This window comes from Drosophila grimshawi, unplaced genomic scaffold (genome assembly GCF_018153295.1).
Source record: "Drosophila grimshawi isolate 15287-2541.00 unplaced genomic scaffold, ASM1815329v1 contig_1367, whole genome shotgun sequence".
NCBI classification, from domain to species: Eukaryota; Metazoa; Arthropoda; class Insecta; order Diptera; family Drosophilidae; genus Drosophila; species Drosophila grimshawi.
Window position 1 is genome coordinate 8,191,250 of NW_025062889.1, and position 19,696 is coordinate 8,210,945.

The window sequence follows — 19,696 nt, forward strand, 5'->3', positions numbered from 1 at the left end:
AAAATTGGTTACCATGGCAATATGTCGTACCATGGCAGGTCGCAATGAACAGCAAAATCATTCCGTTATAAGGGTGGAATAGCAGTTCCCCAGACCCGATCATGCTTTAGACTAGACTAGTTGACAGACTTACCGGAAATAGAGTTCCACTTAAACCATAATAATAAACACATTCGTTATAATTATAATACTTTTCTTTTTGTTTATCATTAACTATATCATGTTATATAGGTATTTACGTATCATAAAAGTTAAATAGGTTAAGTTATATATATATATATATATATATATTTGAAGTATATGTCTATGTCTATAAGCTAGGGGATAGCTTAAGGAATTAGATTTACAAATTTGTGTTTCAAAGTGTTTGGCTAAATATACATCAATAATGAATACAACTATGAACTAGTTTATATAATTACAACTAATAACAGCCTTAAGCTGTTTATGTGTGTGCTCTGTGTGTGTGTGTTTCTGTGCCACGCCCTTCACACAACATCGTCATTCAAATCTCGCTCAGGATGCTGCAGCAGGCGAAAGAGGAGCCGCTCATGGCTGTAAAACCAATCGAAACAAAAGGATTTTAAGTACAATTTATGCAATGATTGAGATTAGTTGACTGACTGACTGATTGGTTGATCGATTGAATTGATTTGATTGATTGATTGATTGATTGATTGGCGGACACATTGAACAATGATAAATGAGAAGCATCAATAATTTTGTTGTGTCACAGATTTGGATCGAAATTGCTGGCTTCTAACAGATGAGCCGGTGTAATTGTAGCGACGATGCATTTGGTTGTGGTTGTTGAGGTGCTTGTAATTGTGCATTCGGCGCATTCGGTGCATTCTGTGGGATTGGTGGTTGTTGTTGTGGTGGTTTTGGTGTGAATGTTGGTGTTGGTATTGGTATTGGTATTGGTATTGGTTGTGATGCAGCGCCGATTGCGTGGCCGTACGCCGGCTTTGGGGCGATGATTCGCTAAATGTTATTCTTTCTCGCTTCTGATCATGATCTTTTTCTTCACCAGCGTTCGTACCTGTTGCGTCGTTGGTTGCTGCTGCTGTTGCACGACTCCAACCTGCTGCTGCTGTTGTTGCTGCTGCTGTTGCTGCAGACTGGCAACAGTCGGCAGCGTTGCTGTCGTCTGTGTTATTGTCATTACTTCAGCCGGTCCCGCTGTGGGTCCAGCAATGTTTGTGTGTTGTTGTTGCTGTTGTTGTTGCTGTTGCTGCTGCTGCTGCTGCTGCTGCTGTTGCTGCACCACAGCTAACAAGTTGCCACCGGCTGTGGTCTGCAGTCGCACGGGGCTGGCATTTTGCCGTTGAGTATGCTGCAGCGCCGCAATTAAAGTCTGCTGCGTGGTCTGACCACCGCCAGAGGTGGCCACCTTCAAGGCGCTGGCTATGTTCTGACCGGTTCGTAGATTGCCAGCAGCCAAGGCCTGTGCCGAAGCAGCCGAAACCACCTAAAAAACATTAAAACGATTAAAGCTTGACTAAACTAGCAGACCTAATTGCAACATGTCGAATCAGCTGTCCGGACACTCACCTGTATGGTCTGACGCTGTGTGGCCTGCGATGCCACCGAAACGGGTATGACACGTCCGACACTTGTCTTGCCTAGCACAAGACCCGCTGGCTGACCGCTGCGCACCACTTGCTGCAATTGTTGCACTGTTACAGCTTTAGTGTTTTGTATATGCAACAGTTGTGCCTGCAAACTGCCACCACCAGCTGTTGTCTTCTGTTGCTGCTGCTGCTGTTGTTGTTGTTGTGCTGCCGCCGAAAGGGTAACACCGCCTGCCACCGTCTGTTGCTGCTGGCCGGGTCCTGTCGTTGTGGTCACAATATTGGCAGCCGTGTTCTGCCCAGACGCACTCACCAGCTGAGTCATGCGACTGATTTTCCGCGGCATTCCCAGCTGTTGTTGCATTTGCAGGTGTCGCATTTGATTTGGCATCGTCACCTTAATCTGACTGCCCGGCTTGAGTTGTGGCAGTGTCATGTTCACGCTGCCCGCCTGCACTGTGGGCGGACCCGTCGCTGACACTGTCACGCCACCGGCGCTAACGCTGCTGCCACTGGCTGCTGCCGCCGTGGACGCCTTAACGAGCGAGGCAATCTGTTGCTGGGTTACCTGTTGCGTCTGTTGTTGCACAACACCAGCAACAGGCAACTGTTGTTGTTGTTGTTGCTGCTGCTGCTGTTGTTGTTGCTGCTGGGCGACAACGCTGCTGCTACTGGTGGTTGTGGTAAACAGCGGCCCAGTGGCCTGCTGTGCTTTCTGAGCGGCCAGTATGTTGTGTCGCTTGACCAGCAGCATATCACCAGTTGCACCACTGCCGCCGCTGCCATCAGTGGTGATCATCTGGCGCTGCACTCCCTGCTTTCCGACTGCCATTTGCTTGATGAACTGCGTCCGTGCCTGGCCATGCATTTGAACCGAGCTAACCACATTGCCCGCCTGCACGGTGGTGGCGCCCGGCATGCCAGAGACCGCCACTTTCTGGCTGGTCACATGCGTGGGTGTCTGCATGAGATTGCTCGCTTGGATTATAGTGCCGGTGGCTAAAGCGCCGCCAGCCGTTTGCACCACAGTCGGATTCAGATTAGCCGTGCCGCCACCAACGACGCCTCCCTGTGCCACTTGAGGTGCCTGCAACACTTTCAGATTGCGCTGTCTATACAGTTGAATGTGCGGCGTCTGCTGCTGAGTGCCGGGCAGCACCGTTTTGCCGGTCTGCTGCAGTGCGGTGACAGGTATACCCTTAGTGGTGACCAATTGGGTGGTTTGTGTTGCGGGTGAGCCAGAAACGGCAGACAGACGCAACTGTGCTTGAAAATGTGCATTTGCCACACTCTGCCCTAGGGAGACAATGGGTTGACCGATGGCTGTGGTGCGCTGCTGCAACACCACATCGTGCAGCGTCGTATTACCCGCAGCAGATGCTGCAGCAGCCGAAACGAGACGCTGGCCACGCAACATCGTCACGGTGCCCGTTGCCGTCTGCTGCTGCTGCTGTTGTTGTCCACCACTGGTCGTAGTGGTCAGCGGTCCAACGGAAACAACTTGCGGCAGTGTTTGGGTCTGCACAATGCTACCCAACTGCGGTGGCGTATTCACTGGCAGCGTCGACTGCGACGATATGGAAACTATTTGGGCTGTTGAGTTGGCATTCACATTGCTGTGCGTGGCGATGGGCAGTGATTGGACCGGCGTGGTGAGCACCACACTAACACTGGACTGGCTGCCTGGCGGTGCTGCCTGTAACTGCACCGTGCCGCCCGCATTAGCTGAACTTTGCTGCGCCAGCTGATGCAGCTGGCCCGCTGTCAGATTTGCTGTCGTGCCCACAATGGTCTTAACAAGCTGTTGTGTTGTGGTCTGTGTCCGCAGCTGTTGTTGCTGTTGTGGCTGATGCAGCAGTATTGCTGTTTGCTGCGTTGTCGCCACATTAGCGCTAGTCAAATGTTGTATCTGCAATTGTTGCAGTTGACCCGTATTGCCAGCGGGTACAGAAACAGTTGTTGCTGTTGTTGTGGGCATTAAATCAACTGTTTGCTGCACAGCGGCAACTGTTGGCAGTTGCTGCTGTTGCTGCTGCAACTGTTGTTGCTGTTGCTGATGGACCTGCTGTTGTTGCTGCATTTGTTGTTGTTGTTGCTGCTGCTGTTGTTGCTGTTGCTGCTGTTGCACTGGTTGCTGCTGCTGCTGTTGCTGCTGCACTGACTGTTGCTGAACTGGCTGCTGCTGCTGCTGTTGTTGTTGTTGGTGTTGTTGCTGCTGCTGTTGTTGCTGCATTGGTGGCATCTGGCTGCGCTGCTTTTCACGCATTTTGTTTGCCTTCATCACGGCTATATTCATGGGCGATACGGGCTGATCGTAGTTGTTAATGCCGAACTCTTGCAACACCTCCATATGCTTGGGATTCATCAGACTGGGCGCATTGTACTGGCGCTTTGGAGGCGGCGCCTTCTTCAAATAGGCCGTCTTGATGGTGTCGAAGCGCATGCGCATCACCTTATAGAAGGAGGCATTGTTATCGCTGGCATAGAGCTGGGTGGTGCGCAAGTAGCGCAACGGACTCTTCATATACTCCGTGCGCAACGTGGGCTTCAGTTTCTTTTGTTTCTTGGGACTCTCCACCACTTTGCCTTCCTCGCGCGGCTGGATGTGCGTCTCGTAGCGCCAGCGACATTGCCTCGCCGAACGATACGTTTTCGAACAGAAGTTGACCAGCTCCGAGACCAAATCCCAATTGGGCGTCTGACCAGGCGAGAGGAGCATCAGGCTGCACGGCAACCCCTGCAAATTGATCAGCACATGCAGTATAGCCATTTCCTCAGACACACACCACTCGCTCATCGCCTCCGGCTCGGTCATCGGCTTGGCCGGCAACTGTGGCTTCAGGCCCGGTATCATCGAATTGGGCTTAAAACTGCCTCGGAAACGTTGATTCTTCAGCTCGCGCCGCAGCCGCGCCAACTGCGCCGTTGGACGATCGAACAGTGAACGTGGCGGCACATAGTTATCCTCGCGTCGCATCTTATTCGGACGACGACTGCCATCGAAGCCGGCATCGGTGCGGGATCGCTTGAGCTCACGTCGCACATAGACGGGCGGCAGTTCCGTTTCGGGTATCGGCTCCAGATCGTACATGAACGACAGCGAGTGATCAATGTAAATATCATTGTTATCCTGCGGCGGCGTTGGCGGGCACCACATCTATCATAAATAAATAAATAAATACCAATCGATACTCTTATTCGGTTCGGAGTGATAGTTGGGACTTGAACTGAATTCGATTTACTTACCGGCATTTGTTCCATACTATTGCGCGATATCCAGACCTGAGAGTATATTCGTGTGCGTGCGTGCGTGTGTGTGGGCCGAGCAAAGTTAAAGAAAAGAATAAACGTAGCATATTACATTATTTTCGTATCGTATGAAGAATCTCTGTTTTGGTGGTGTTGTTCATTGGCTTAGTAACTAACTAACTAACGAACGAACTATCGTATCGATTGCATCTATGTGGATTATTTATAAATTGGCGTTGTAGCTTTTTCTTTATAACCGGAACCATTTCGTACGGCGCTTAAGAACAATTGGCAAAGTCTATCGATAAACTGTTGCAGTCTTTTATTTTATTTTACTTTGTTTTTTTATTATTATATTTAGCGTCACCAAAACAGAATTCTACATTCGTTAACACAGAAAATAATATGATTGAATCTTTACTGATTTCCGGTTATTCTTTTCCAACTTTGTGCAATTGTCTTCTATAAGGATATGTCTTTTAAATACACACGCACGAAATATGTCCGTATAAATAAAAACCACAACGTCTTAGTTTCTTTTTTTTATATCTTTTTTGAAAGCATATCGAATCGATTCTTGCGTTTTATTTGTTAGTCAATCTATGCTTATAGTCTTTAGATTGTTGTTTTGTTAATGCTAAACTTGTTTTATGATATTTTTATGTGTTTTTTTCTTTTTGAGAATACAAAATAAATGATCGAATGCAAAAATATGAACATTTACCATACAGTTAAAAAGTTACCTAAGGAGATACTTATCAACTAAGGCGCAATAGTCGTGGAGAGTGTTTCTTTGAAGACTTAGAGAACAGAATTTTTTAACAACGAAATTAATGATAATACAAGGAGTTTTTGTAGTTACTTTGTTTTAAAGATAACACAGCTTACATAATACAAAATCTATAATCTATATTCTATTGATATTTTGTTAATGTTTTTTATATACAATCTGGGTTCGTGTTTCTTGTTAAATATCTTATGCATTTTGGGGACAACAGCAATCACAGTGCCACATAAATTAAATAATCTTTTAGCAAAATATCAATATTGTGTGGCATAGAGCCTGCCAAGCAGTCTATGAGACCCTCAAGTTACAAGGACACTTAAAGTCTGTCACAGTTCTTCCTGGTCACACAACACTTTAAGCAATTATCGTTGTTGCCCCCTTATCTATCTATATGCTAAACACAATTTGTTATCCTAGATTCTAAACCCAATTCTCTTTGCCTGACAGTGCGAAGACTTCGGTTTTATGTCGCCACCTAACTAGCTTAGAAGGAAACTTGTTACAGTCTATTATAAAATGCTCATCAATTAAACATTAAAGTTGTACAGCAGCTTCACAGACACTCACACAACAACAGCAAATATTAGGTGTATGCGTATGCGCGTGTGTCTGTGTGTGTGTAACAATTAAATTAGGCCAATTTGGACGCCCACTAAAAACCACAGAGCGCACACAGCTCCAGAGCTCCTCACAGCTTCAGCGCACAGGTTTGTCGGCGACTCTTTTTTTTCTTTTAGATATAGGTAATACTGTGACGTGATACTCTGAACTCAATTATCACCTGTTGTTGCTGCTGGCACCATTCGAATGGGCACCAGACGTGGCATGGGCTACGCCTACTCCTCCACCTGCTGCAGCGGCGGCAGCAGCTGTTGCTATATTACTGGAGCGTAGACGCACACGCGGCGTTTTGGTTATCCAGCGATTCAGCAGTGTCAATGCTTGCCCCTCGTCTTTTTTGAGAGGACGCCTGCTTGTGTTTGTGCCACCAGCCTGTGACCGTGCAGCTGTTAGCTGCTTTGTCTCTTGAGCAGCTGGTGGCGCCGCTCGCTCTCTCTTTGCATTTCTGCCAGCACCGCCGCTGGCTTTTGGTGTGCTCAACACAGGACTCACATCCAGTGTCCACAGATTGATCTTTACGGAGCCGCGTGATCGAGTGCGTGGCGTGTGTCCAATGGCATCGTCGCTGCCACCACCGCCACCGCGGCTGCTGCTGTTGCTGCTACGTTGGCGTTGCAAGACAGGCGTCGATTCCTTGGCATCTGTCGTTTTGTTGGGTTCGGCCTTGGACAGCGACAGCGGATCATTGGGATCATCGGTGTCCGATTCTTCGGATACATTGTAATATGTGGAACTTGTCATCGTGGTATCTTGCACTTGATCGTGTGCATTCCAGCCATCCAAACTGCCGCCAGCTGTGGCATAGCTCGAACAGGACTGCATCTCCACGTTAACATCGGCATCCGAATCGACATTGTCAGCCTCAGCCTCGTCATCATCATTGTCGACATTGTCATCACCATCATCATCAAGCATTTCCACATGCATTTCTTCATCATCATCAGTCTGAGTTGCATCCTCCTGAACAGAGGCAGACGCAGAGGCTGAGGCAGAGCCTGAATTTGAGCCAGAGGCAGCAGTTTCCTCCCCCTCGTCCTCCTCCTCCTCGTCCACACAAACCGATGCACTCTCATCATCATCATTCTGATCTTCATTCTCAATCTCATTATCTTCATCTTCTTCATCATCATTATCGTTATCATCCTCATCATCGCTAGCATCGCTCTTGGCAAGCTCCTTTAGAGCCAACGGCGACGATATCGTCGCTCGCCGCTCAAGCAGCTTTCGCCGCGTGACCGCAGCTGTCGTCAAGGAGACGCTTTCCCTGCGACGCGACTGTATCTTACCCCCCTTGGCTGAGGAAGGAGCTGCTGCTGCTGCTACCGCTGTTGTTTTCACTGGCGTCGTCTTCATCATCTTGCTCATAGCTATACTGGCCGACTGACGCTTGGGTCGCTGCTCTTCCGTTGTCGGCTGAGCTGAGCTGCTGCTGGCTGCTGCTGCTGCCATTGCTGTGCGCGTTGTCTTTCTAGTGGGCGCCGTCGCCGTTGCTGTGGCTGTGCTTGGTTCGACGGCTATGCCCAGCGAATGTAGGCGCGTCTGCCAAATTCTATTGTTACTATTGCTATTGCTGTTGTTGTTGCTACTGTTGCAGCTGCTTCTAGTCGGTGCACTCACATTGAGGCTATTTCGATGCGAGCTCACCGAACTAGCCGCTGCCGCAGCCTGTTGCACATTTGATCTTTGCCTGTTGTTGTTGCTGGTAACGCTTCGACTTAACCCACCGGCGGTTGCCGCTGCCCGACCTACCCCATGATGTCTGAATCTTTTATCCCGCTTATTGTGTTTGGTTAACCTAACGCCTAGCCCAACACCTGGTGTTCGTTTGCTTAGATTGGAATCTTGTTTGGTGGTATTAACCTGATTGCTGGCATCCTTGCGACTGTAGGTGAGCAGCTCTTCCGCCTCCGTTTCCTGCTTGAGTAGCTGCTCCTCCTTCTGCATGGCCGCCAACCGATTCGCCTCCCATTCACGTTTCTGCTGCTCCAGTTCCGCCTCGGCGGCGCGCAGCTGCTCAGCTGTCCACGCGGCTCCCGTCTCCTCCACAAAGCGCATCGCATATCGCTCAATGGGCGAGAGCTAGATGTAATGTGATTGGGAATGGGGAAACAATATCCATTAGAGCTATATATTATGTGATTATCTTGATGATTATGTCAGACGTTGAGTGATATAATCGAGCGTGGGTTGAATCGATTCGACTATGTCTGAACGTCTACTTCGAAGTTGAAGTTTATCTGGGCAGCGCACGCTTGATTAAAAGATCACTGGGGGAGCTCATTTAATGCACAATTGAAGCAAGCGCTGCCCATATTCACAGATGCACATATTAACAAGATCAATTCAGCGCTTACCTGCTTGACAAGATTTTGCATTTCCAGATCGGCTTTGCTGAGCTCAATGGCCACCGCACCACCTGCATCTGCATTGGCATCATCCGCAATGGGTATGTTCTCATCGAACTCGGCCAGATCGGCGGCTGCCTCAGCCTTGGCCGTTTTTGTGGCTTGCACATCCTGCTCGTCCTCGGCAGCAGCGAGTGCGTGCTCGAAGGCGCGCAGTGATTGCTTCTCTGCTTCGATAGCCGGCTCAACTTCAGCTGCGATAATCTTGTCCTTATCATCCGGCTTATCTTGACTATCGTCCTGCTCTGCCTGTGCCGTATCCATAGTGAACAGATCCTTGATGGTGGAGCTCTTGAAGAAGGTGGTCGTAAAGTTGCCACCCTCGATGGCCATATCACTGAGCATCCGCTTCTGGTTGGCCTTCTTCAGTATGTTCACCTCAATGGTTTTCTCTGAGACCAATCGATATATGTGCACATCTCGCGTTTGCCCAATGCGATGGCACCGATCCTGCGCCTGCGCGTCCATCGTTGGATTCCAGTCCGAGTCATAGAAGATCACAGTATCAGCGCCGGTCAAATTGATGCCCACGCCGCCAGACCGTGTCGATAGAATGAAGCAAAAGATGCGCTTGTCCCCATTGAAACGTTCCATGAGTATTTGTCGCTGCTCGACACGCGTCGAGCCATCCAGTCGCAGGTAAATGTGTCCGTGATAATTGAGGAATGCCTCCAGTACGTCCAGCATTTTGGTCATTTGGGTGAAGATCAGCACACGATGCCCGTCAACCTTCAGCTGTCGCAATAGACGATCCATTGTCTGCAGCTTACCGCAATCGTATTGGATGAGACGCGGATCGGGAAACTGCGTCGTCATCGCCGAGATAATCGGATGCAGCAGCGTCAGCTTGGGCGACACGGTCTGCGCAATCGTCTCCTCAATCTGCCGTTCATTCTGCCAATGCGTCGACGATAAGTTCTGCACATAGCGACGAATTCGTGGCGCACACACCGACGGCACATAAATCACAAAATTGGCAAAGATGGGCGCCAGTTCGAGGCAGCGCTGCTCATAGTTCTTTAGCAGGAGATTCAGGGACCAGTTGTCGTTGTGCTGCCGCATCGCAATCGAACAGTTCGCATAGCCACGCGTTTGCCATGTGGAATGCTTCAGGGTGCGCGTGGACTGCATGCAACGCTCAATCGTCTGTCGGCAATCGGCGCCATAAATGGGCGTGGCATCGGTGCGTCTGCGATTGATGACAGCCATCCTTTTGAGCGATGCCAAACGCTGCTCCTTGCGCATTTGAATGAGCTGCTGCACTCGATACGGATCCTCGACTACCTCGGGCGTTGACGATGACCTCTCCTCCTCCTGGCCCTTGCCATTCGTTTGCCTTTGTGACGTCAACTTGACATGCGTGGCCAGATCCTTGACAATAGGCTCCTTGCTCAACTGCTGCAGCTGTGCTGAATTCCCACTCGTTACGTTTGTGGATCCTCCTACAGGTGTACTCGCCGCCGCCGCCGCTGCTGTTTTGCTGGTTAGCGTGAGTCGCGCTCCAGCGCCACCGGCATTTGTTGCTGGCGCCAGATAGAAGAATGGTTTACCATCCTGCATTGTCTTGGCCACCTTGGCTGGCGTTGGCGCGCTAATTGGTGAGCGTGAGCTCATCAGCTTGGAGCTGCTGCTGCTCAGCATATTTAATGCACCACCTGCACTGCTGTTGCTGCCAGTCGCTGCCGTCGTTGTCATAAGGCTATTGATAATCACTGGCTTGAGGGCCATGTTAATGGGATTGATGGTACCGCTGACACGTTTCAGTACATGGCCACTGGGCAACAGGCTGCGCATGGGCACAATTTTGCTGCCTTCCAGCCGCATGGCCGGACTGGCGCCCACACGCACCGCCTGCAGCTTAATCCGCTGCGCCAGCTCAGCGCTCCGCACGCGTATGTGAAAACGATATTTGCCATTCGGGCAGCGCGGCGGCGGTTGTGGTGCACTGTCGATCTCCTCGATCAATTTGCGTGGCGGCGACAGCAGACGCGACTTATGCGAGACGTAGGCGGTCAGCGTTTGCTCCAGATGCAACAGCAGCATGTTCACAGTCTCCAAATTAATTTGCTGCGGGGCGAAAAAAACAACACAAGCAGAAAATTAGGTAATTTTGCTATTATTGACGCAAAACTTTAAATGATTTGATAAGATCAGGCAAATGCCTCGCAACAGCGAACATCCTTTAAGAATCGCAACTCTCTCCAAAATAGATTGAGTCGCAATATTCAGTGACAGTTTATCATCATCTCACATTCTATCTGTATCTGTATTTCTGTGGTCAGCAGCCACAAACTCACCGTGAACGGATCATACTCCAGGATGTTGCTGACCAGTCGCGGCGTGTGAAATGTAATTCCCTCCATTTGAAACGGTGATATCGTTGGACGCACCTCAAACATATTTGGATGATTGCACACCTTGCGCAACTGCATCAGCACATTGATCACGCTCAGCAAATTACCGGTTTGCAATGTTTCGCGGGTTCTAAAAACGAGACAATAGCTTATTAAAGCGTTCACTATTTTTATAATGGTTGTAAAACTCACTTGGAACGGCTCATGAAATCTTCGTACAGATAACGCTGACGATTGGACAAGCGGCACATGACAACATGCTCGTATTTCTTTGGCATCTGCTTCTCCACCTCCTTTTTAAGGCGTCGCAGCAAAAATGGACGAATGACCTATGTAAATAAAAACAATAATTGATTAACACGATTGCTCAAATTAAAACAACATCAAAATGCATATAAATAAGGAGTGTAAAGCGCGTATTCAATGTGATAATTTTGAAAGGACACGATCACATGGATAAGTCGCAGCTTTAGATTTAGTTTAGCAAGTTAACAAATTGTCATCACATGTGGTTGTTATTGAAAATCAATGTGACACAGAGTGCACTTGCAGCAAAGGATTTGAGGATAAGATCTATAAGCGAGTGTAAAGCCCGTATTCAATGTGATCAATTTGATTTTATTGCATGAACACATGGATAAGTCGCAGCTTTAGTTTAGTTTAGCAAGTTTACAAATTGTCTTCACATGAGGATTCAATGTGACACAGAGTGCGCTTGCAGGAAGGTGTAATTGGGGATCTAGAGACTTTAGCAAGCTTGTGCGAGATGTAAATAGAAATAATGCATTAATTGGCATCAATTCATTTGCAACCTCAGCATTTGTTCTAGCACACAGCTACGATTTTCAGGAGCGTTTAAAAAGCTATCGAGAAAACGCTTTTAGGTGCTATTTCATGTCTTAAACTTGGTCTGGAAATTCTGTTCTCAGCGTTATGGACTTTCAATATTAATTACTCAAAAAGTCACTTGCAACTTAGATTTAATCTGGCACACAGCTACGATTTTCAAGAGCATTAAGTTGGCCTACAAGAAAACGCTTTTAGGTGCTATTTCATATCTTAAACTTGGTCTGGAAATTCTGTTCCCAGCGTTATGGACTTTCAATATTAAAAACTCAAAAAGTCACTTGCAACTTAGATTTAATCTGGCACACAGCTACGATTTTCAAGAGCATTAAGTTGACCTACAAGAAAACGCTTTTAGGTGCCACCCTCAACACAAACACGCATCAATTATATTTACCTTATGTAAGCGCGTTATTAACGTTTCATTGTACTCCATGTTGCCTTCGATCATACCAGTCATTGGATTTGAGAACCACTCCTTAAACTCGCGATGCGAGGAGAACACATACGGCATGAGGAAGTGCATCAGCGACCAGAGCTCCATCAGATCGTTCTGCAGCGGCGTTCCAGTTAATAGTAAACGTCTGGTGTAATATAATAGAGAGAATATAATATAAAATAAGTTTTTCGCCTTTGGATTAGAGAATAAGATTAAGTAAACAACAAAGAACAAAAGTTAATATTAAAACAAACAAAAAAAATAAACAAAAATAGTGTCTCAAAACAAGGCCACAAGCATGCTATTGGTTGGGTTAGTATGCTCTTTATATAATATACGGCATTATAGCGGTAATTAATGTTAGCACCCAAGCGTAGTCGCCAAGCTAGTTTAGCAGTCGCTTGGTTACTGATTTTGGTGCTTGCGCAAATTGCAATAACAAATAATTAAATATTTTAATTATAGTTAATATTTATCCATTTACTGACCTTTCGGTGGAAAAGTTGAGTAGCAGCTGCCAACGCTGTGACTTGAAGTTTTTAATGTTTTGGGCCTCGTCTAGGATGAGATATTTCCATTTTTTTCGACGAAAACTTTGCTGATCCTGAACAACCAGCTTGTAGGAGGTGATGCAGACGTGAAACGCATTTGGTTTTGTCCAGCCGACGCGCTTGAGCTTGCGCTCCTTCTGTGTGCCATAGTAGGTGAGGATCTTGAAGCCGGGGCACCATTTCTTGAATTCCATCTCCCAGTTAAGCATCACAGATGAGGGTACCACAATCAAATGTGGACCCCAGTTGCCCTTAGCGCAGGCCAAGTGCGCCAGCAACGCTATCGTTTGTATAGTCTTGCCCAGGCCCATCTCGTCGGCAAGGATGCCGTTTAGTTTGCGCTCGTTCATCGTGACCAGCCAATCGAGACCGATGTGCTGATACTCACGCAGCGTATGCTTCAGCAGGAAGGGCACAGGTGTCACCACATTCGTTGAGGACAGCGTGTTGCCTTTGGGCTGCAGACTTTCGGCTAATGCCGCCGCATCCTTCAACATGTCGTCCTTGTTGTCTTTGCTGCCTGCAGCAGCAGCGCCCGCAGCTCCACAGCTGGAACCATCGGCATCGGTTAGCAGGCTCTTTAGGCCACCCTCCTGTTCTGCCTCGTCCAGGTCAGTATCAGTCTTGATGGTAGAGAGTTCCTCATCCTCTTCGTCGCTGGCTTCCACATCGCTGTCATCGGTTGAATCCTCAACCACTGTTGAATCATCATCCGAGTCCAGCTCCGAGGTCTCCACCGCTATTTTTCGCCTCTTTGCACTAGGTTGTTCATCAATTTTACCAGATTTGTATTTCTCCAGGAGCTGCTCAACGGTCAAATCATTGTCTGCCTCCAGTTCATCTATCTCCTTTTGATGATCAATTTCCTGCTCCGCCTCCTCCTGTTTACTGATGGTGTTCTCATCATCATCGCTGGCTTCCTTGGCCTGAAATTCGCTATCATCGCTGTCGTCACCACCAACAGAGGAATCAGCGCCTTTCGTTGAGCTCTGCTCCTCGAGCATCAGCTTATCACGATTCTCCAAGTAGCCAGGTGGCAAATCATTGAGAAAATCATCAAAGTCCATTTCGGATTCTTTGGCCAACGCTTTGACCTCCTCATTGACATCGGCTGCCTCCTCCTCGGCCTTGGCAATCGTCTCCTCGTCATCCTCTGAGCCTGACTCTGGCTTAAACTCATCTGCCGAAGAAATTGTAGATTCACAGTTTAACTCAAATTTTGTAAAGATCAATGCTAAGTAGAGTGCAGTTTTTAGCGCATCAGACAAATGCCTCGCAAATGCGACCATCCCTTATTAACATCGTAGTGTTCAAAAATAGACCAAAACAACGTTTCAGTATGAAAGTCTCATCAGGTGCTTGTTTTAGTAGGTTTGAGTAGAGTTTCGTTTCTTCTGCTACAACAATTTAAGTACCTTAATCTCGAATTAAGTAAATTAAATCTTACATCAGAGTCAAAAATAACCCAGTCAAACAATTATTATCAAATTCACAAGCTTAACTCACCATCTGACTCCCGTTTGGGTGATGTAAGGCGACTCGAGTCTAAGCTGGGCGTTTCGGCCACATTCTTGTTCATGCCCTCGGCCAGTTGCTGCGAGAACTTCTCCGTCTGATCGACTATAAAGCTGAGATGTTGATCGAGCGCCTGTTTGCGTTTCTCCTCGATTTTGGTTTGATGCTTATACTCGACCAGTTTCTCCACATTTGACCAGAAGCTTTTCACCTCGCGAGCTATGAAGGAGGCGACACGTTTTAGATGCAACTCTTGAGCTTTCTCGGCACGCTGCGCCGCATTGGCCTTGTCCTGGAAATACTTTTGCACCATTTTGGCGCATTTCTTGGCCGCGTTCTTTTTCCATTTGCGCTCCTGTGCAAAATCAGCTGCCAGCCAGACCATCTCGTCCAACAGATAGTCCCAGTGCGCCTTGGGGCGACTGGGCTCCTGTAACTTGGGCAAACGCCGTTCAGTCCATAATCCCTCTCGCTGTAGTTCAGATATACGCTGCATTACGTACACCTCCTGTTTGGCCTTAAACGAAAACTCCTGCGCACTGTTTGGCGTGCAAGTGTTTGCAAGTGGACTCAATAAATTTCCACTGCTGCCGCCGCCAGGCGTGCTGGGCGTCAGGCCACCAACGCTCGCAGTCGCAGCCGAAGTAATACCGTTTCCACCGCCAGTGTACAGCGGCATTGGTGTTGCAGTGCCACTTGCCACCGATGCTGTGGTTGCACCCGCACCCGCAGCAGCTGCAGTTGCAGTTGCTCCGCTCGTCGCAGCATTCTGCTGTTGTGAGTTTGGGCGACGCAACGACGTTGAGCCCACGGGGCTATTGCAGGGCACCAGCGGCGTGCCACCTTTTGGGAAAAGAAGCAATGCGAAAAGTTAGTCACGAATCGAAAAAGCAGATATTATGGAAAGCTCTTAGCCAACTTGCATGCTGGAAAAGTGCATCATCAATCACACACTACCATATTGAAGCAACAATAGTTATAAGGAAAAGAAAAAAACAACGTTCAAATCAATCAATCAATCAATTAATTGAACCATATTAGTTGCGAATTAGTAAGTGTATTAAATATAGTAGGTAATTCAAATGTTCGAGAAAAAAAAGAACGAAGTAAGGTAAAACTAAAATAGGCAAAGATCTATGTCAAACGGGCATGCAAAAGTTGAAGCTCTAAACTTCATCTCGTTACACCTAGCAATCCTGACAAGTGTACTTTAAAAAGTGTTGAGCGCGTTTTCCACGAAATGATCAGTTTTCATTTGAAGTTCACTTTAGCTAGGTGGTTTCAATTGTCAACACATGTCAATATTAATTCAAGGCTCTTGCTGAAGAGCTCTACTACTTTGTATATTTTGTGTAATACGATTGTGCGTGGTGTAAATAGAAATAATGCAATAATTGGCATCAATTCATTTGCAACCGCAGCATTTATTCTAGCACACAGCTACGATTTTCAGGAGCGTTTAAAAAGCTATCAAGAAAACGCTTTTAGGTGCTTCAACTCAATATCATAAACTTAATCTGGAAATGTACTCAGCGTTATGGACTTTTATTTAGAAATACAAAAAGTCACTTGCAACTTAGATTTAATCTGGCACACAGCTACGATTTTCAAGAGCATTGAATTGGCCTACAAGAAAACGCTTTTAGGTGCTGCAAATCGATGTAAAATAAACGCAAGTCAAAGATGCATAAAGACAGAATTACATTACATTTCGGCATGCCGAACCTTTAAGTGAATGTAGGAGTGAGAAGTATGTTTCCTTAATTATTAAAATCATTGTATCCATATAGTAACAAAGTACTGATTAAAAACAGAGATCAAAGCTAATCTATGCATAATTTTGCTAATAGAACCAATAACTATATTTGTACATTCAATTTAATTGGAAAGTTGAAAAATCAAAGTATCTTTAAGCATTTTATCAATAAAAATATAATCACCAATTCTAGATAACTGAAAATTACAATTCTTTGATATATATATAATAATAATAATATATATATATAATAATTTAGGCACATCGAATGTATAGAAATATAGAAGTATAGTAAAAGTCAAATGCACTACGCTTTTAATTTGCGGCAACAACAAAATCAAAATGGTGAAAATGCTTCAATATTCAAAAACCACACAAAGTATAGAGAAAAAACGTAGACGACTTATTAAAAATGAAAATGAGATTTTTTTCTTTGATTATTTTTGGTTTGTTTTTGTTTTTAATTTGTTGCGAACGATAAGCACCTGGCACCAAAGGTACAGAAGAATTTCCTACGGCAGGAGGCGCGGGTATTTGACCGAAGACCATACCGTGACGACCTCCTAGAGGTCTACCGGGTATGTGACCTATATAATAACGATACAATTTGATGGTGAGTTGAGAGAGAGAGAGAGAGAATTGAGGTGTGCGTTAGGAGGCGACAGTAAAAATTATTGTGAATGTTTTGTAAAAAATAAAAGACAAATTAACAAAAGGAAAGAGGGAATTGTAAATGTCAAATGATGTACAGCAATACAATAAATTAATTTATATTAAAAGAATGTATATATATTGTTGTTATATATATATTTATATGCATACAGGTAGGTAAACGTGTTTAGTATTCTGTGTGTGTTTGCAGTGAGTGTCAAATAAATTAAATTCGAGTTTTGTTGTTACATATTAGTAGAGCATTTTATAGGTTTCTTGCTAGAGTGTTTTGTTTTTCAATATTTGCTTGGCCGAAACGACAACTTGTATTTTTTATGTTTTTTGATTGTAATGTATGTGCAGGGCGTGCTTTGTACTCTTACAGTTGCTGTACAATTGTTGTTCTGAGCGCGGTTATTGTTTTGGCATTTGGGAGGTGGTAGCACTTAGTAGTATCTATTATTATCTTCTTAGATGTATGCAAAAGTCTTAGGACATTATTGGAATTTTGGCATGTTTCTCTTTTTTTCCGAGTAATGTACAATAATTTTGAAAATTAACCAAAACACAAAACGGAAATACAAGAAAACACTAAATCATAACAATAATAGAGATACACGAGACTTAAATAGAGAGATTTTTGACCTAAACCCGAACAAGTTTCGCTTACCTTGCTGCGTCAACTGTACCACAGCGGCGGGTAACTTTGTGGAGACGGCAACTGGCGTCGCACCAACTGCCGGTATCTTTATCTCTGCTTCCGGTGGCAATGCATTACCACTTGTATCCACTAAGCTGCTCGTTGTGGACAATGTTCCAGATCCAGTGGATATTGCTGTCGCCGCTGCTGCTGTTATTGTTGTTATAGATCCACTACAGCTGGGACTTGATGATGCTGTTGTTGTTGCAGTCGCTGTTGCAGAGGCTGCGTTGCTGCCAGACTTGGCTGGCAACAGAGATTGCGTATTCTGTAGAGAAATATATATTATTTTCTCATAGGTATCTTTATATTCATGCTTCTTCTACTAACCGATTTTTGTGTGCTATTTTCTAACTGTATGCCTGTTGTCCCTGTAGTAGTAGTTGTTGTTGCTGGTGTTGCAGTGCTGCTGCCACTGCAGCTGCTATTACTAACTACTGAATCCGATGATGATGACTGCTGCTGTTGCGTTGTTGTTGTTCTGTGTGCTTGGCCCACAGCTGCTGCTGCTGCTGATGTGCTTGGCTTTTCCTCGAGTGTCAGCTGCTCGATACGATTCGCATTGCTATAGCTGATGAATTGTGGTGTTGGTGTCTTTTTACGCCACGCGGGGTAGTCCATCATACTGCCACCGTTTTGTAAATAAAAGTATTCGGACACATTTTCAAGATGTCTGCAAAATTTCAATACAGTTTTAGTCATTTCTATAAAATATTGATAGATCTGATTACTGATTTTTACCTTTCCTTAAGATTACGCAAAATTTGCAATTTCTGTTGTAGTATGCGCTTCCTGAGCGCATTCAAGTCTTGCAGTGCCGTTAAATCGGCGTCACCAATCTCGCTGCTGGCCACAACTGACGCCGGCAGCAATGAGCCAACAATATTGCTGCTACCAACTGCACCAACTATGCTGCTATTGTGGTTTTCGCTGGCGTCGTCGTCTCCTTCACCTTCAGTTTCCGTGTTGTTTTCTAGACGCGGGCGCTTGGCCTGTGGCGGCCTCGTGGACCCAGCTTCTGCTTTTATTGATGGATTGGATGATGATGATGATGTGGTGGAAGCAGCTGCTGGCGTTGCTGCCGCTGCCGTTGCCTCTGTCGACAAGTTCGACAGCGGCACAGGCAGCTGCGCACTGGGCAGCTGCTGCTGTTGGTGTTTGTTGGTTTTCTGCTGCTGCTGTTGCGTGTTGGCTGTTGTTGTTGCTGATTTATTGTTGTGATCTGTGGCTGCTGTTATTGTTGTTGTTGATTTTGGCGTTGTAACTGATTTTTCCGTTGATAGTAACGTTACACGGTCTGACACAGCAGGAGGGGCCGGGCTTAGCCCTTCATGCCCCCCTCCTGCTGAATTACCTTCATTCATGTTTGAGACATCTGCAAAAGGCGGGAAAAAACATTACACTCCAGTCTCGCCAATTTCGTAAATTTATCGCGTATTGCGTTCGACGGCGCACATTTTGCAGCCCTGGATTCGCCCCAATCAAACTCATATATATGTAAATAAAATTATCTTTACAATTTTTCTGCTGCGCAATCGTTACGCTTTAAACAATATCAGCGACATATTTCACTATTTTTCAAGCCACTTGCAGAACTGAATCGAGTTTCAGCAATTCTGCACTGCAAATGACAGCGGTTTCTTTTTTTATTATAAACACACACGCGTTGCGATAAATCATTTTGTGTGCTCTCCATTTTAAATAAATTTATTGAAGAGCCGCACGTTTAATTTAGGTTGGTTAGGTTTTGCAAGCTGCGGCACTTTTCGAACATGCTCAACGAATGACCGACGCTAGAGCGAGACGACTCTATAATGCATGTCTGCTGCTTCTACGTCGGCGTCGGTTCTTTGTTGTCCGGACATTTTTTCCCAACCATTTTTTTTTTTCTTTTTTTTTGCGTACCTCAGATGGGGAAAATTTTTAATCACAAAATATCCACATCACAGACATCCATCCGTGCGTGAAAATTGTATTGACGCGTTGCCGAAATTTTGCTGTACTCGCTAATGCAATATTTTTCCAGTATTTCCGCCTATTTCTGCACTTAAAATTAATTTTTTGCAGAAAAGCGTGCGCGAACACACCATTCAGCGTCGAGGTACATAGAAGAACTAGTGATGTGCCGAAAATATGACGTTCTGTAGTATTTCCGATATCGATAAAAATATCAGCACCACAAAAAATACTTTTAGCCATGTACGGTGTTCGCGCTTTTGCTGCATGATAGTATTGAAATTAACAGTTA

The 19,696-nt window shown here is 45.9% G+C and overlaps 1 protein-coding gene and 9 non-coding genes across 12 annotated transcripts; all 10 read right to left on the bottom strand.

Annotated features, from left to right (window-relative positions):
• Window positions 1–276: 276 nt before the first annotated feature.
• On the bottom strand, window positions 277–19,524 carry LOC6560927 (helicase domino). 3 transcript variants are annotated; one of them, XM_032734100.1, is made up of 15 exons: window positions 19,354–19,524; window positions 18,190–18,823; window positions 17,779–18,121; window positions 17,419–17,716; window positions 14,333–15,184; window positions 12,764–14,006; window positions 12,234–12,420; window positions 11,183–11,319; window positions 10,934–11,120; window positions 8,586–10,703; window positions 8,092–8,310; window positions 4,821–4,856; window positions 1,555–4,731; window positions 1,043–1,471; window positions 277–555 (listed from the first exon to the last, which is right to left on the bottom strand). In XM_032734100.1, exons 2-15 carry the CDS (start codon window positions 18,810–18,812, stop codon window positions 550–552), a joined length of 9,855 nt encoding a protein of 3,284 aa, XP_032589991.1. In that variant the 5' UTR covers window positions 18,813–18,823; window positions 19,354–19,524; the 3' UTR covers window positions 277–549. The 3 variants fall into 3 exon arrangements, with proteins under 3 accessions (XP_032589991.1, XP_032589992.1, XP_032589990.1); XM_032734101.1 differs by adding an exon at window positions 16,583–16,684 and having other exon boundaries at window positions 277–1,471; XM_032734099.1 differs by having other exon boundaries at window positions 277–1,471.
• On the bottom strand, window positions 10,780–10,888 carry LOC6560391. Its single transcript, XR_047102.2, has one exon. It is a non-coding gene; the product is annotated as a small nucleolar RNA Me28S-Am2589 (small nucleolar RNA).
• Window positions 11,393–11,541, bottom strand: LOC6560392. Its single transcript, XR_047103.2, has one exon. It is a non-coding gene; the product is annotated as a small nucleolar RNA psi18S-841/snoR66 (small nucleolar RNA).
• On the bottom strand, window positions 11,571–11,710 carry LOC6561244. Its single transcript, XR_047104.2, has one exon. It is a non-coding gene; the product is annotated as a small nucleolar RNA psi18S-841/snoR66 (small nucleolar RNA).
• LOC6561245 lies at window positions 11,746–11,879 on the bottom strand. The gene has a single exon (XR_047105.2). It is a non-coding gene; the product is annotated as a small nucleolar RNA psi28S-3316 (small nucleolar RNA).
• On the bottom strand, window positions 11,908–12,039 carry LOC6561246. The gene has a single exon (XR_047106.2). It is a non-coding gene; the product is annotated as a small nucleolar RNA psi28S-3316 (small nucleolar RNA).
• LOC6561247 lies at window positions 12,068–12,199 on the bottom strand. Its single transcript, XR_047107.2, has one exon. It is a non-coding gene; the product is annotated as a small nucleolar RNA psi28S-3316 (small nucleolar RNA).
• Window positions 14,080–14,187, bottom strand: LOC6561286. The gene has a single exon (XR_047109.2). It is a non-coding gene; the product is annotated as a small nucleolar RNA Me28S-Am2589 (small nucleolar RNA).
• LOC6561287 lies at window positions 15,701–15,834 on the bottom strand. Its single transcript, XR_047110.2, has one exon. It is a non-coding gene; the product is annotated as a small nucleolar RNA psi28S-3316 (small nucleolar RNA).
• Window positions 15,863–15,992, bottom strand: LOC6560981. Its single transcript, XR_047111.2, has one exon. It is a non-coding gene; the product is annotated as a small nucleolar RNA psi28S-3316 (small nucleolar RNA).
• Window positions 19,525–19,696: the final 172 nt, after the last annotated feature.

Bases quoted from the DNA above. Each gene is read 5' to 3' on its own strand.
- LOC6560927 (XM_032734101.1), bottom strand. From the start codon at position 18,812: ATGAATGAAGGTAATTCAGCAGGAGGGGGGCATGAAGGGCTAAGCCCG. The intron at 18,122-18,189 runs GTAAAAATCAGT...GAAATTTTGCAG, and splicing joins TTGCGTAATCTTAAGGAAAG to ACATCTTGAAAATGTGTCCG. The intron at 11,121-11,182 runs GTGAGTTTTACA...TCTCGTTTTTAG, and splicing joins GATTTCATGAGCCGTTCCAA to AACCCGCGAAACATTGCAAA.